Here is a 12,685-nt window from a genome sequence, read left to right as displayed (position 1 = left end):
CCTTCTTCCTTTTTCTGTACAAGCTCCATTCTTTACCTCATTCTTTCACTTGTCTAGGAATTCAATAGAATCTAGAACAGAGTTCTATGAACTGATTGAAAAATCAACAAAGACAAATCACAGAGACCAGTGATAAAAAGATCATTTCTCTCACCCTGCAAGCCAGCACTACCCAAGCTGCTTCCACAGTAAGGCAAATGAAAGGCAAATGAACGCAGCATCTAGACACACATGCGCAGGTACCAATGCACTCACATGCCATTTCCTCCCATTGTTGCTGTTGCATCTCTTTATTAGTTGCTTTTGGAGAAAGAAGAAGATAGCAAGATGAGTTCCTTTATTAAAGCCATTGCATCAGAAAATTTTGCCAACCAGTGTGTGGCTCCTACTGGTAGGAGCGGGAGGAGAAGGAGAAGAGCGCTTTTGTTGTTTGCATCTGAAATATAAAGGAGGTAACTTCGTGGGAACCGAGAATGTTTAGAAGTGCCAAGCATAATATTATTTATGGCTGTTCCCTCCAACTGACCTTCACATAACTCTCCCACACGATCGTTGCTTCCCCATCTTACACCATCCATTTTAAAAGTGGCAGATTTTGAGGAAATACAGGAGCTCTTTCAGGATGGCCGTATTCTGCATTATTGTCTTTAGGGAAGTGAAAGGGTTTGTCATTGTGTCTAGTCAACGTTTTAGGGATGACCGCTCCACAAATTTCTCCCAGTGGCAGTGATGGAGTTTTTCACCTTGGCATGTGATACATTCCCCAAAGCAGCATTAAAACTGCCCGAGTAGCTCAGAGTCTGAACGGCAAGCCTGGGTCAAAACCATGGCGTGCCCGTTTAACACGTGATGGTTTCCAGTCAGTAGCCCCTGTGGCTAAGAACAAAAACGCCTTCTTGAGGTCCACTCAAATGCCCTGCAGAGGGCAGATGCTGCTTGTTTTCTGCCTACAATGGAGGGGGATATTGACCCAGAACTCAAATCTATAGCCAGCTTAAACATTTTACCCATCAGCATGTCTGCGGTCACAAAACACTTCTTCTTTCTGTCACTTCTCGGTTCAGACTATTGATAAGATCATTTGGCTGAATCTGTTTGGGACCTGTGTAATATTGACTAGGAGTTAGAAAAGATGATCAGATGTAATAAGCCCAGAAACTACCTTTCAAAATGGACATTTATACTTAAACCACTATTCCAAGGAGTACTTTAAATACACCAGCGAACTTGAAACTAACTCAACACTGCTTGGATTTCTCATTAACCTTAAAACTGATTTTGGTAAGTGTAATGTTCCAACTCAGACTACCTGAAACAATTTACTATCAGCATCTCGGTATTGAGTCTCTCCCATACGTTATTTACTTTTTTTTATTTCTTGTTTCAGATCCTGTTTGCTTCCCTGATAAGAAATAAAAACTATTGTATAAACCATTGCAAACCCCATGTATTTCTGTAAGCCTAACAGGATTAATATATGGAAACTAACTCTGATCACTTGGTAAATACATATAGTGCATACTGTCAAAAGATATTTGTTAATTATTAAAAAGAATAATCCTCTTAACTAAGCCTTGCTCTTCTGTAGGTCCCAAATTATCGGAGGACATGGGGGTAAAGACTAAAGTCCACCTAGTTCCATTGATGCTCTCCAAAAAACCACAATCAGCTAAGGTAAAACTAACCAGGAAAGAAGATGCAGAGACACCTGCAGATATTTCAGGGGACAAACATCTCTTTGTCAGACCATGAAATAGCAAACAAATTGAAGCTCAAACCCAATGACCACTTCAATTTAGTGCTACAGGCGTAGTGACTGCAAGGTTTGGGACTCATAGTTTTTGAAAGAAGTGACTCAGAAGAGTAGTCTCTCTTAAAAAAAAAAAAAAGCCCCTGAAAGTTATAAACATGAAACCTGGCAGTATATGCATAAAATTTATTCCAAAACTTTATGAAGTATAAAGGAAAGGAAGTGTTTTACACACAATTTAACTCAGTCAGTATAAGGTCTAGGGTTCCCCCCCCCTTAAAACTTGGCACTATTTAAAAAATAAAATAAAGATATTTCAATAATTAGAACAAACTATGAAGGTATTGTGCATTTCTGTTTTATGTAGATAATAAAATATTACTTTAACATAAATATATAAGGATCTCTGCGTTTTTATTTTCCCCACAAGCACAACCAAATGTACCAAAACAAAGTATTTTTAAAGAGACTGAACAAAAAAAAATTACATCCCATATAGATTTTGCTCACCTACTCATTTAAAGCTACAGAAAAACAGTTTCCAGAACCTTTTTGCTTTAAAAGAAATAAATATACATTGAGGCAGGCCACTTAAAAATGATATGAAAATATTTCCCTGGGTAGCATTAAAAAAAAGGAAAATAGACAAAGAAACATTTAAACTATTTCTGCATTTCAAAAGACAGATATTAAACATATATACATAGTGGTAAGGTTCAGTGGTAACTTTCATCTTAGTAAACCTATGAGAGTTAGAGGAGCTAGAGACACATCCCCTGAACTCCATCTTCTGACCTTACCCACTTGGTAATAAGAATCTGAAAATTCATTTCCTCCCTTTACCATTGGCTCTATGCCCTGCTCTGGATTGCCTCACTAAAGGCCAGTTCCCACACCTCAGGAACAGGCGGCGTGATGTACCCCAAAGCAGCTCCATGCCCATCTCCTTGTGACATTCATTGGGGGAAATGAAATACAGGCAAATAAATATGCCCATTATAAGCCATCATTTATCTTGCAAAAACACTGAAAATGAAACAATCACAGGTGTTTGAAAAGACAATATAAAGCATATTTCCTAAAACCTTAACTACTGATTGCAATACTAATCTGATGCTGAACCATAATTTTCTGGTAGTGAGAATTTAATTATTTAAAATAAAAATTTGTCTAATACCTAACCAGAAAAAAAGCCCCGAACTTCTATGATGAATAAAAAGTGTTTTCCCTTTTAGCGCCCTTTTGTGCTGATTATTATTTAATATTTTAACTGATCACAGTTTAATGGTATTTATTTTCAATACAATTACAAGTTTTTTTTTTTTCACCTACACTTCCCAGTAGAGTCTTTTGTTATGGGAGTTAACTGTTTTCCATCAAGATAAGGTCAAAAACGCACTTAAAACTTAACAAAGGGAGAAAAGGAAGGATTGAAAATAACATTTTTTTCCTACTTCATTTGGCTTCCTTAGTGAAAGAAGGGGGAAAACGCTGTCCAAGTCAAACTGCTATTTTCTGCAATGAATTACAGAAAAAGAGGGTGTGGGACCTTAAATATGATTTGATAAACAAATGAGCTAGTGAAGACAAAGTCAGCCTAGAGTGGAGATATTCTCTGTATGCATGTGGGTATTCGTGTGCCAAGAATCACAGTCTATGCATACACCATTAAGTTCCCAGATTATTTTCTTTATGTTAAAAAAAGAAAAGCTTTTAGAGGAACAAAGTTTAACTGCTGCTGTCAGTACAAATAATTCCTTATAATTAAGGTATTAAAACTGAAGGCAGAGAACTATATAGGGGTCTCTGAAGATACTATTTCTCTAGTTCTCTTCAAAGTGCCACTTTCCTTCTGTTGGACAACTCTGGAAATATATTTAACCTCCACATTTCCTCTGAGCTCTTTCACAATGGGCCCGCCTGATAAAATGAAGCAGTCAGTCACTCACTATCGATTTTTCTTTTTCTCCCCTCCACAACCTCCCCCAGAAACACTGCCTGAAAATGAAGTTTACTTTGTGGCTGGTAACAAAAACCAATGCTTCACTTTCATTTTTGTATTCCGAACAGGATTTTTGCCTTGGATAAAACGGGTAGACTATGCACATTCCCTGAAAGCAGAGAATTATTTATTTTGTATGAAACCAATTGTTTTGTTTTGGGAAAAGGATCAAATAAACGTTGAATCAATGTAAGAGGGGGTGGATTTGAAGGTAACCAAAGTTCACAAAGAGTAAGAGTAAGAAGAAGAGGGGCAACACAAGAACATTGGAAATGGAGAGGGGCCAAGAGCTGGCTTTAATTCTCTCTCCGATGAGTCAAACCAAACCAAAGCAAACCTGGCAATTTCAAAATGAACGGTGAGAGAACGCAAAACATGTTTGTGAATTTGTTCCTGTAAACTTCAATTTTCTTGCAGTGCAAATTAATGTGGTTAAATTTTGCCTGCACCAAAGAACGTGTGTATTTTTCCCTCTTTCCTGATGGGGATCCACATGAAATAAACACAGCAGCATGTGCCAACTCCAAGCATCAGGAGCTGTGTTCTGTGTTTATCACGGTTTGGTGGATTTTTTTTTCTCTTTTTGGTAAGTTATTTAGTTCTGCCAGGTATTTAACGCAGTGCTTGCCATCTCTCTATCACTCACTCTTGTCCTCACTCTCTCTGAGACACTCCACTCCATTGCCTGGGTACTAGCCTGTAAAGGTCAAAACACATCATTACACCTGCTACCGTTTAAAGGATAGTCCAGTGCCTTAGTTGTTTTCCTTATTTTTTTTTTCTTTTTAAGGGACGGGAAAATAATAATTAAAAATAAAAAGAACAATCAGAAGTTAGAGAGGGAACAAGGGGGCCGGGAAAAGGGCCATGGACCGAAGGGGAGGGGGAGACCCGCGCTCTGCCCCTCCCCCCCGCTCGAGTTCACTGGACGGGTGTCTGCACCCCGTGGTGTGGTGGCGTGTCCCTACTCCCCCCGTACACATCCTCGGCGCCCGGCAGAGTCCCTCCGGGAGGGGTCATCCTTTTCTCTTTCTGTCTCCTGTTACAAAACCAAACTCTCACCACCTCCTTCTCCAGCTGTAAGCTGTCCGCGAGGGAGGTGATCTCCTGGGCCGAGGGCTTGGGGCATTTGAGGAAATGGCTCTCCAGAGCCCCCTTGACGCTCACCTCGATGGAGGTCCGCTTTTTCCTCTTGCGCCCCTGCGCTGCAATCTTGTCTATGCTCGTGGGGCTGCCCGAGGATGAGTCCGCCTCCTCCAACCACTTGTTCAACAAAGGCTTCAGCTTGCACATGTTCTTGAAGCTTAGCTGCAGGGCCTCAAACCTGCATATGGTGGTCTGCGAGAACACGTTGCCGTACAGGGTGCCCAGTGCCAGCCCCACGTCCGCTTGGGTAAATCCCAGTTTGATCCGCCGCTGCTTGAACTGCTTGGCGAACTGCTCCAGGTCATCCGAGGTCGGCGTGTCCTCATCCGAGTGCGGGTCGTGGTGCGCGCCGGGGTGGCCTGGCGGGCCCTGCGGGGGTGGCGGGGGCGGTGGCTGCTGGTGCGGGTGCGAATGCGGGTGCGGGTGGTGGTCGGCGTGGTGCGACTCGTCGTGCGCGTCCCGCAGGCCGTGGTGGTGCAGCCCGGCCGGCTGCCCGCCGGCGCCCAGCATGCCGTTCACGGTGAAGCTGGGCTGCGAGTAGAGCAAGCCGCCGTTGGACGCTCCCATGGAGGGCGGGAGGTGCGCCGCAGCCGCCGCGCTCCGCCATGCCCCGGGCCCAGGGTGATGGTTGGCGGCGTGGTGCACCAGATGCGGCGGCCGCTGCTGCTGCTGCTGCTGTTGCTGCTGCTGCTGCTGCTGTTGCTGCTGCTGCTGCTGGTGCTGCTGCTGCTGCTGCAGGGAGCCCGGCCCGTGCAGCTCGTCGCCTCGGCCGCCCTGCTGGACCACCACCGAGGGCTTGATGTCCGGCTGGCCCAAGGGGCTGGTGGACCACGGGGAGCCGTCGCCGCCGCCCCCGCCGCCACCCCCGCCCCCGCCGCCGCCGCCACCGCCCCCGCCGCCGCCGCCGTGGGACAGCGCGGTGATCCACTGGTGAGCGTGGCTGAGCGGGTGCCCGTTGCTCTGCAGCGCGCCGTAGTCGCCCTGCACCAGGCTCTGCGCCTCACGGTAGCCCCCCGCGCCCTGCTGCATGCCGCCCGGCGGCTCGGCGTGCACGATGGAGGCGCTGGAGGTGAGCAGGCTGTAGTGGTTAGACGCTGCGGTCGCCATGACTCTCGGAGCCGGACTGAGCGCTCCGGTTAAAGGAGCCGCGCATTTGACAGTTACTTTTTCGCCTCGGGCTCCTCTGTTCGCTCGCTCTCTGTCTCCCTCTTCTCTCCCTCAGCGGGCAGCTCCGACGCCCGCTCCGACGCCTTCTGTTGCTGCTCCTGCTATTACTGCTGCTGCCGCCGCCGCCTCCCGCCCGCCCGCCCGCCCTCGCTCTCTTTCTCCTCCTCTCCCTTCTTGCTCTCGCTCACTCTCCGACTAGCTCCGCGCTCCCCCCTCTCCCTGCTCTCTCCAGCTCTCTCCCGCTCTCTTGGCAGCACCGGCTCGCAGCGGCACGCGCCTGGGCCCCGCCCCCTCCGCCCCCTCCCATTGGCTCCGCGCCCTTTGATTTACGTGGATACCGCTAGCAACCTCCTAGGCCGGCGCCACTGATTGGCGCACAGCTGCCCCCTCCTCCTCTCCCCGGGGCGCGGAGTCCTCTTAGCCCTCCTCCGGTCCCCCCTCTCCACCCAATTCAGATTCTCAGAGTTCTCACCTCCCCTTCTCCCCCACCCCCGGCCTCCTCCTCCCCTCTCGGAAGGGCCCGCCCCCCATCTGTCTCCCAAAAAGACGCGCGGGGCAGTCCGGAGGGAGGAGGGGGGCATCCCGGCCCTCTATCGACCACAGCCACTTGCAAGACTTAGGTGGTGGCGCGGGGGGCTGGCGGCGGTCCACTTTCTCCTCCAAATAGGGCGGGGGGGGGCATGAAGAAGGAGAAAGAGAAAGGCTGAATCCAGACAAGCCAAGGAGAGTCCTATTTTTATTCACCTTGGGACACGCGCGCGCGCGCGCATGGATGCGCACACACACACACACACACACACACGCACATCAACGTCTCTTATACCTAGAGCCAGGAGTCAGATTCATCCCCCTGTAGAAGTCTCCTTTCCCCCAGAGTTAGAATTTCAGTGCCCATGTGCTTTTTGCTCCAGAATGTCCGAACACTTTTGCCCCAATTAAGGTCCTCTTCTAACCCCCACAACTAGTGCAGACTTTTCCTTTTAGGTTCCAGGCCCAGGAGTCCTCCAGCCCCTAGGCGAGAGGATCCCACGAGAGGCAGGCTCAGCCCGCGCCTCGGCTTGTAAGAGACGCCTGTTAAGGCGCGATGTTGCCTGCTCTGACAGCGCAGCGGTCTGGACAGAAAACAAAACAAAACTCTAAAAGTCTCCGAGACATTCACACGCTGGGACGCGCGCAGTTTTTGGTCTAGAAAACTAGGAGCATTTTAGGGTAGACCTTCGCCTTGTTCAAGGCTACAGGAGTGCTGGCAAGGGGTGTTCGACCTCCAGGCGAGGGGGAGGCACCAAAGGCAGCTCCGGGAAGCCGCGACGCCGGGGCTGCGTGAGCTCTTCCCTATGCTCCTGGAGCTTTTGGGTGCAACTTTTCCGTTAGCTGCTTCTAAAGGGAGGAAGAGTATGTGAAGGAAAATGGGCTGTGCTAAGGGAACCTTCCTAATCAGTAACTTCGGCGGCGGACGCCACCGGGTGGGGTTGGTCTAACTCCCCTCTCAGGCGCTCACTTGCGAAGCTCCCTGCTTAGCTTTCAGCCATGAACTCCGGAGCAAGACGGTGGGACGTTGCACTGGCAGCACCGCTCTACCCAGCGCGAGCGCGTCGCGCCCTCAGTTGCGTAGCCGCCCGGAACAGGTGCCTGCCGCCGGTTTCGGAGCCTGCTAGCCAGGTAGGAGACCCGGGCGCGGCTCAGGCTGGCGCAGTGGGATCACCACGCAGGCCCAAGTGTACCGTGCGCTTGCTGGAAAGTGAGTGAAAAGTTGCTGCCCGGAAACGGGGTGAGGGAAAACAATCCCAGGAAACGTGAATCACGTCCCCACCTCTCACCCTCGACTCCATGCGTTGTGGCCCCGCACGTTGTAGCCCCGGCGCTGGCACTGCCGGCGGTCGTGAGTTTGTGAGGGAAGCCAAATTAAATGCTCAAGGGGGGCACTTTGGGGCCTCCGAGCATCTTAATCTAGACAGCAAAGTGGAGCGGGCCAGAGAATTCATCATGACTAAAGAGGAGCGGAGGTCTTTGGGGAGTGGCTGAGCTGTTTATAAATCACCACGTTGAGCATCCGCCCGGGTAAGGCGCTTTGGATGAGAATTTCCACGTGCCCTGTGTTTATGAGCGTGCTTGTGGGAGAGAGAGAGATGGTTAGGGGAGGGGCGAGCCCACAGGCCGCCAACGGGACGGACCTGTATCCCCCCACGCGCGCACCCGCGCGGCGAGGCGAGGACACACACCTTGTGGCGCTCGGTTCCCGCGCAAGCGCGGAGCCACTCTGGCCGCGCGCCTGGGGGCTGCCGGAATCCGGTAACTTTTCGGGTTTAGGAAAAAATGAGAAAGTCCGAGCCTCGGAGCGCGCAGACTCGGCGGCTGGCGCCCGCGGCTGCTTGACTGGAAGTGAAGGGGCTGGGCAGTGGGCAGGACTGCCTCCCTCGGCAGCGGCCTGGAGTCCCCAGCGCTGGGCGCCTGGCTCTCCCGGGGCTTTGGGAGCGCACAGGCCGCTTGCCAGCCGCGTCCCCGCCCGGCCCTCCGCGCCCCTCTTCACCCTCTGCCCCCTCGCTGCCCCTTTCTCCTGCCTCCTGGCTGGGAGAACTCAAAGCTCCCACAGATGGAAGGGTCCAGCCACTGGGAAGGGCCGCGTCGGGATCAGCTCATCCCCTCCCCCTTCCGGGGCAGGTGTCCGCTTTTCTTTGCATTTGATTTCTCATTTCTCAAGGGACAAGGCCCTTTGCAGCCAGTGGGGTGATACACTCGAGGGAAGAAAAAGGTTCCCAATCTCTGAGGGAACCAAGGTGACCAGACTCAGAGACAGTTTAGAAGTCTCCCCACCCTCCTCTCCTTCTGCCTCCCTCTCCACAATCTCGGGTTTAGGGCGCTGGGGGGTGTGTTGGGGGGTGGGGAGCAAAAATAGGCTGCACGTGTACAGCCAAACTTCCTGTCTACAATGGCACTTCACTGGCGATTATCGCGGAGATTCATCCCACGCTGACGTCCTGGGTTCTCCACTCCACCCCCACACCCGCCTCATTTTGCTGGCAGGCGACGGAGCCGAAACGTCCCCGACAGGGTAAGCCGGGTAGTTCTACCGGATTAATACACCCAATAAATCCCCTGGAGTACACAAAGCAATGTCCTACCCCTGGGCCTCAGCCTCACCCCACCCCCATCCCCGGAGCCGGGCCAATCGCCGGGCGGGCTGGGCTGGGCGCGCACTGTGGCCCTGGGTACCACCTCCTCCAGCGCCACCCCCGCCTCCCCGGCAGTCGCCGGAGGCCCGGTTGGTGCGAACGCCGGGTCCTGAGTAACCTCAGCTTCCTGTCTGCCTCCCGGCGCATCTCCTCCCTGGGGCTCCGGGAACCTGGGCTCTCCGAGGTTTAGCTCCAGATGGGGACTTCTCTGTCCTTCCTTCCCCACCTCCCACCCTTGCGGACGCCTTTCTTTGCGGCTGACCCTGACGGAGCCGAGGCCACACGTCTGCCTGCCTTTCTCCGCCCTCATAAAAGCACGCTGAAGGTGTCTCCGGGAGACACCTCCAGGTTTTGATTCAGCTCATTCCCTTTCACTGTTCAAAGCAGCTGTTCAAATACAGAGGCTGCTTACGTTGACGTGGAGAGGATTTCAAACAACCCTAAAATGCTTTGAACTGACAAGGTGTCTTGATGTCTCCCTCACTTCAGCACAACTCCCCGAGATCGCTGGCTAGGACAATGGCTGAGCCGGCGGTTCACGCGGGCCTCGCAGCCTCCGGGGCTTGACTGCGGGGTTCCCTGAGCCCCTTCTGCGAGAACAGGCTCCAGGCACCCAGAGAGGAGAGCCTGGCAACCGCACCAACCCATCCCCTTCCCCTGGGTCCCAGCACAGTCTCCACTCGGTGCGTATTCTGACCTGGGCTGGTCTGAAAAAGTGCTGCGGGCTTCTTCCCGAACCGCCTAAGGAGGAAACAACTCAGCGCATCCGAGCTAAACCAAAAAGACTGAGACTTATCTCCGCATTGTCAGACTCCTCGAACCGGGCCCGGGTCTTGGTAATGCCCAGCACCCTGACCCGAGATCCCCCGAAGTCTTCATCAGAGTAACAGTAATGGTATCAATCTACGCACTCTAACTTGAACTCAAATTTATTAACTGATTCATCTAGTAAACACACTCACACCACATGTAAAATATCGTTTATTTTATTTCTATATAACGAGGACTTTGCAAAAAAAAAATCACCATAATCACTCCCAGACATTGAGCTGAAAGGGCAGAGTTATTAAAATAGAGGTGAGATGGCATTCATTTGGTAGATCTTAATTCATTTCTTATTGATGCAAGTCTATGATAATAGAAATAAGGAAACAAAGGAAATTTTCTTAGGAGGTGGTAGCTGGTTTCAACTTGGGTAAAAGTGCCTATTGGGATTTTCTTTAAAATGTACCCACCTTGGAGGAGGATTCTGTGCCTCCCTTCTCTTCCTCCTCCACCTTCTCCTCCTCTTCCTCTTCCCCTTCTCCTCCCCCTCCCCCTCTTATTCCTCCCCCTCCCCTTCCTCCTTCCCCCCTCTTCCTCTTCCTCCTCCCTTGTCCCAGTCATTCTTTCCTGAGATCTGCTCTCCAGCTAGTCCCCAGAAGCTGTTTGATTTGGTGAAAACTCCCCTACATTTAAATGGAATTTTTTGCTAAGGGCCTACAGAATTTCAAAACTGAGGTTCCCACTTTAGAGCTGCAGCTTTAAGCAGCCAATCCACACAAAGAGGCAGCTGGCTGCTTTAATGAAAACCTCCTTAAAGCTTTAAGAACTGCAGACTTGGGGATGCATTTATAAGGAGCAAGAAAAATGCATTTCCAAGTTGTCAGTTCTTGTGAGAGACACAATAAACATTTACCTAAAAAAAAGGACAGAAATTAATATCTTTAATTATGTAGCAGCACAATGTCTCCTCGATTAAAAAACCCCACATAGATTTATATGTTACTATCTATACATACATTTTACAAGTTTCTAAATGTGCATCTGTCTCCATGTCATAAACGGTCTTGAAGAAGGAAAAGTTTTCTGAAAGTTGAAACTCCCATTCTTCATATTCTTGGCAACTCTGTGTTTGTCCATGCCTCACAGACGGCTGATTCTATTTTATCTTCACTACTGTGTAAACCAGTGAGATGTAATGTTCTAAGTTCAGTGTTTGAAATGAAATTATTTGAATTCATGGATATTAATCTCTTTCTCCTTTTCTTCCAGTTCGGAATCTCATCAGTAAAAGTGATCCCTCTTTGTAGTCCACAAGTGACTATTTTATAGACAGGCACGGCTTGAAGACTTCTAAAACCACATCACCCAGGCAGTCTAGCTGTTTCAGGGATTACTTTGAGTAATTTATCAAAGGAAGCCTGCTAAATTTTGAGTGGTGAATATAAGGCCTTACGGGGGAGAAAGCATAAAGGACACATTCCATCAGTGTGCAAGAAAAATTCTATTTGGAGTTAATACAGCTTGTTTATATTGAAAAATCAGGAACAAAACACAAGGAGATTGGTGGCTCCTGGTTCACTTTCTGAAATTTCGTTTTCAAAGGACTAACAGTTATGACTTCCTAACAATGAAGCCTGAAGGAGTTTGTCACTCCTATCCCTCCCCTCTGAAGCAGGTGGATGGCCACCAGGAGGAAATGATAACTCTTTGATAAATGAAAGTGATTTCAACAGAAACCTCCTTAGCTCTAAAGCTTTTGGAGATGTACTGAGATGAAGTTCTTGCCACAGTCTCTTCCCTTTCTTATCCTCTGGGGCAATCTGAGAAGCAGAAGGCGAGGGTCCAGAGCACCCGCACACACCTACGCACAGGCGCGGCGGGAGGGCGTCCTCAGCGCTTTCACTGGTGATGTGTCCAAGGTCTAGGGCTGGGTTTCCTTGGCTGGGGGAAACAAGACTGCATTTAGTTGAGGTTGGACTTCGTTTTTCTTATACTGGTGTTGCAGATCACGAATGCAAATCCCTGCTAAAGTGTACGGCTGCACTGAACAGTTGGGGTGTTAGTATCGGTGGGCAGCAGCCAGCGGGGGAGGAGTGGTGCAGCGGAGCAAACTTTTTCTTGAATACAGTTGACCGCAGTGGTAGTAGCTGTGGGCCAGGACCTTCTTCTAGATCTCTGAGTTTCAAAACTGTCATTCTAGGCACCTTTGGACTTAATGAAATCAGAGCTGACTGTTTCTTTTAAAGACAGATTTCCAGAATGCGGGTCCTGGGAATGTGGAGGCTGACATTGTCTAGAAGAAGACTCCGAAAGAGGAAGCCTTAGGCAGGCTGGAGCAATGAGACCAGCTCACTGCTCTAGTCTTTCCTGCGAGTCTTCAATGGTAATCTAGGGCAGCGGGGTCCCAGCATTAAATGCAAAATAGGAAAACAGGGACACGGCCGAGTCACAGGCCTGATCATATTAACGCCCTAGGTCAGAGAGAGAATAATGAATAGGCGCGGAGCTCAGTTCGTGGAAGGGAACTTAATTAACCTTGGGAGAGTGAAAGAAAGTCAGAGATCAAGCCTAGGACCCTGGTTTAGGATGCTTATATTTACATGAATGTGCGGGGGTGGGGGGAGTAGTCTGCCTTTGTGCATTATAGTAATCATTTTTCTAAACCCTGAAAAAAACTGGAGTTTG

General features: G+C 49.8%; 1 protein-coding gene and 1 long non-coding RNA gene across 3 annotated transcripts; one reads left to right on the top strand and one right to left on the bottom strand.

Moving 5' to 3' along the window:
• Nucleotides 1–2,092: 2,092 nt before the first annotated feature.
• POU3F2 (POU class 3 homeobox 2) lies at nucleotides 2,093–6,303 on the bottom strand. Its single transcript, XM_072966289.1, has one exon. It carries the CDS (start codon nucleotides 6,003–6,005, stop codon nucleotides 4,674–4,676), a length of 1,332 nt encoding a protein of 443 aa, XP_072822390.1. The 5' UTR covers nucleotides 6,006–6,303; the 3' UTR covers nucleotides 2,093–4,673.
• A 2,047-nt stretch (nucleotides 6,304–8,350) lies between these two features.
• LOC140697850 (uncharacterized) lies at nucleotides 8,351–11,644 on the top strand. 2 transcript variants are annotated; one of them, XR_012075222.1, is made up of 3 exons: nucleotides 8,351–9,114; nucleotides 9,725–10,312; nucleotides 11,270–11,644. It is a non-coding gene; the product is annotated as an uncharacterized lncRNA (long non-coding RNA). The 2 variants fall into 2 exon arrangements; XR_012075223.1 differs by lacking the exon at nucleotides 11,270–11,644 and having other exon boundaries at nucleotides 9,725–10,327.
• The last annotated feature ends 1,041 nt before the right edge of the window (nucleotides 11,645–12,685 follow it).

Source organism: Vicugna pacos, chromosome 8, assembly GCF_048564905.1.
Source record: "Vicugna pacos chromosome 8, VicPac4, whole genome shotgun sequence".
NCBI lineage: Eukaryota > Metazoa > Chordata > Mammalia > Artiodactyla > Camelidae > Vicugna > Vicugna pacos.
The sequence above is the reverse complement of the archived record's forward strand: the minus strand, read 5'-3'. Positions and strand labels throughout refer to the sequence as shown.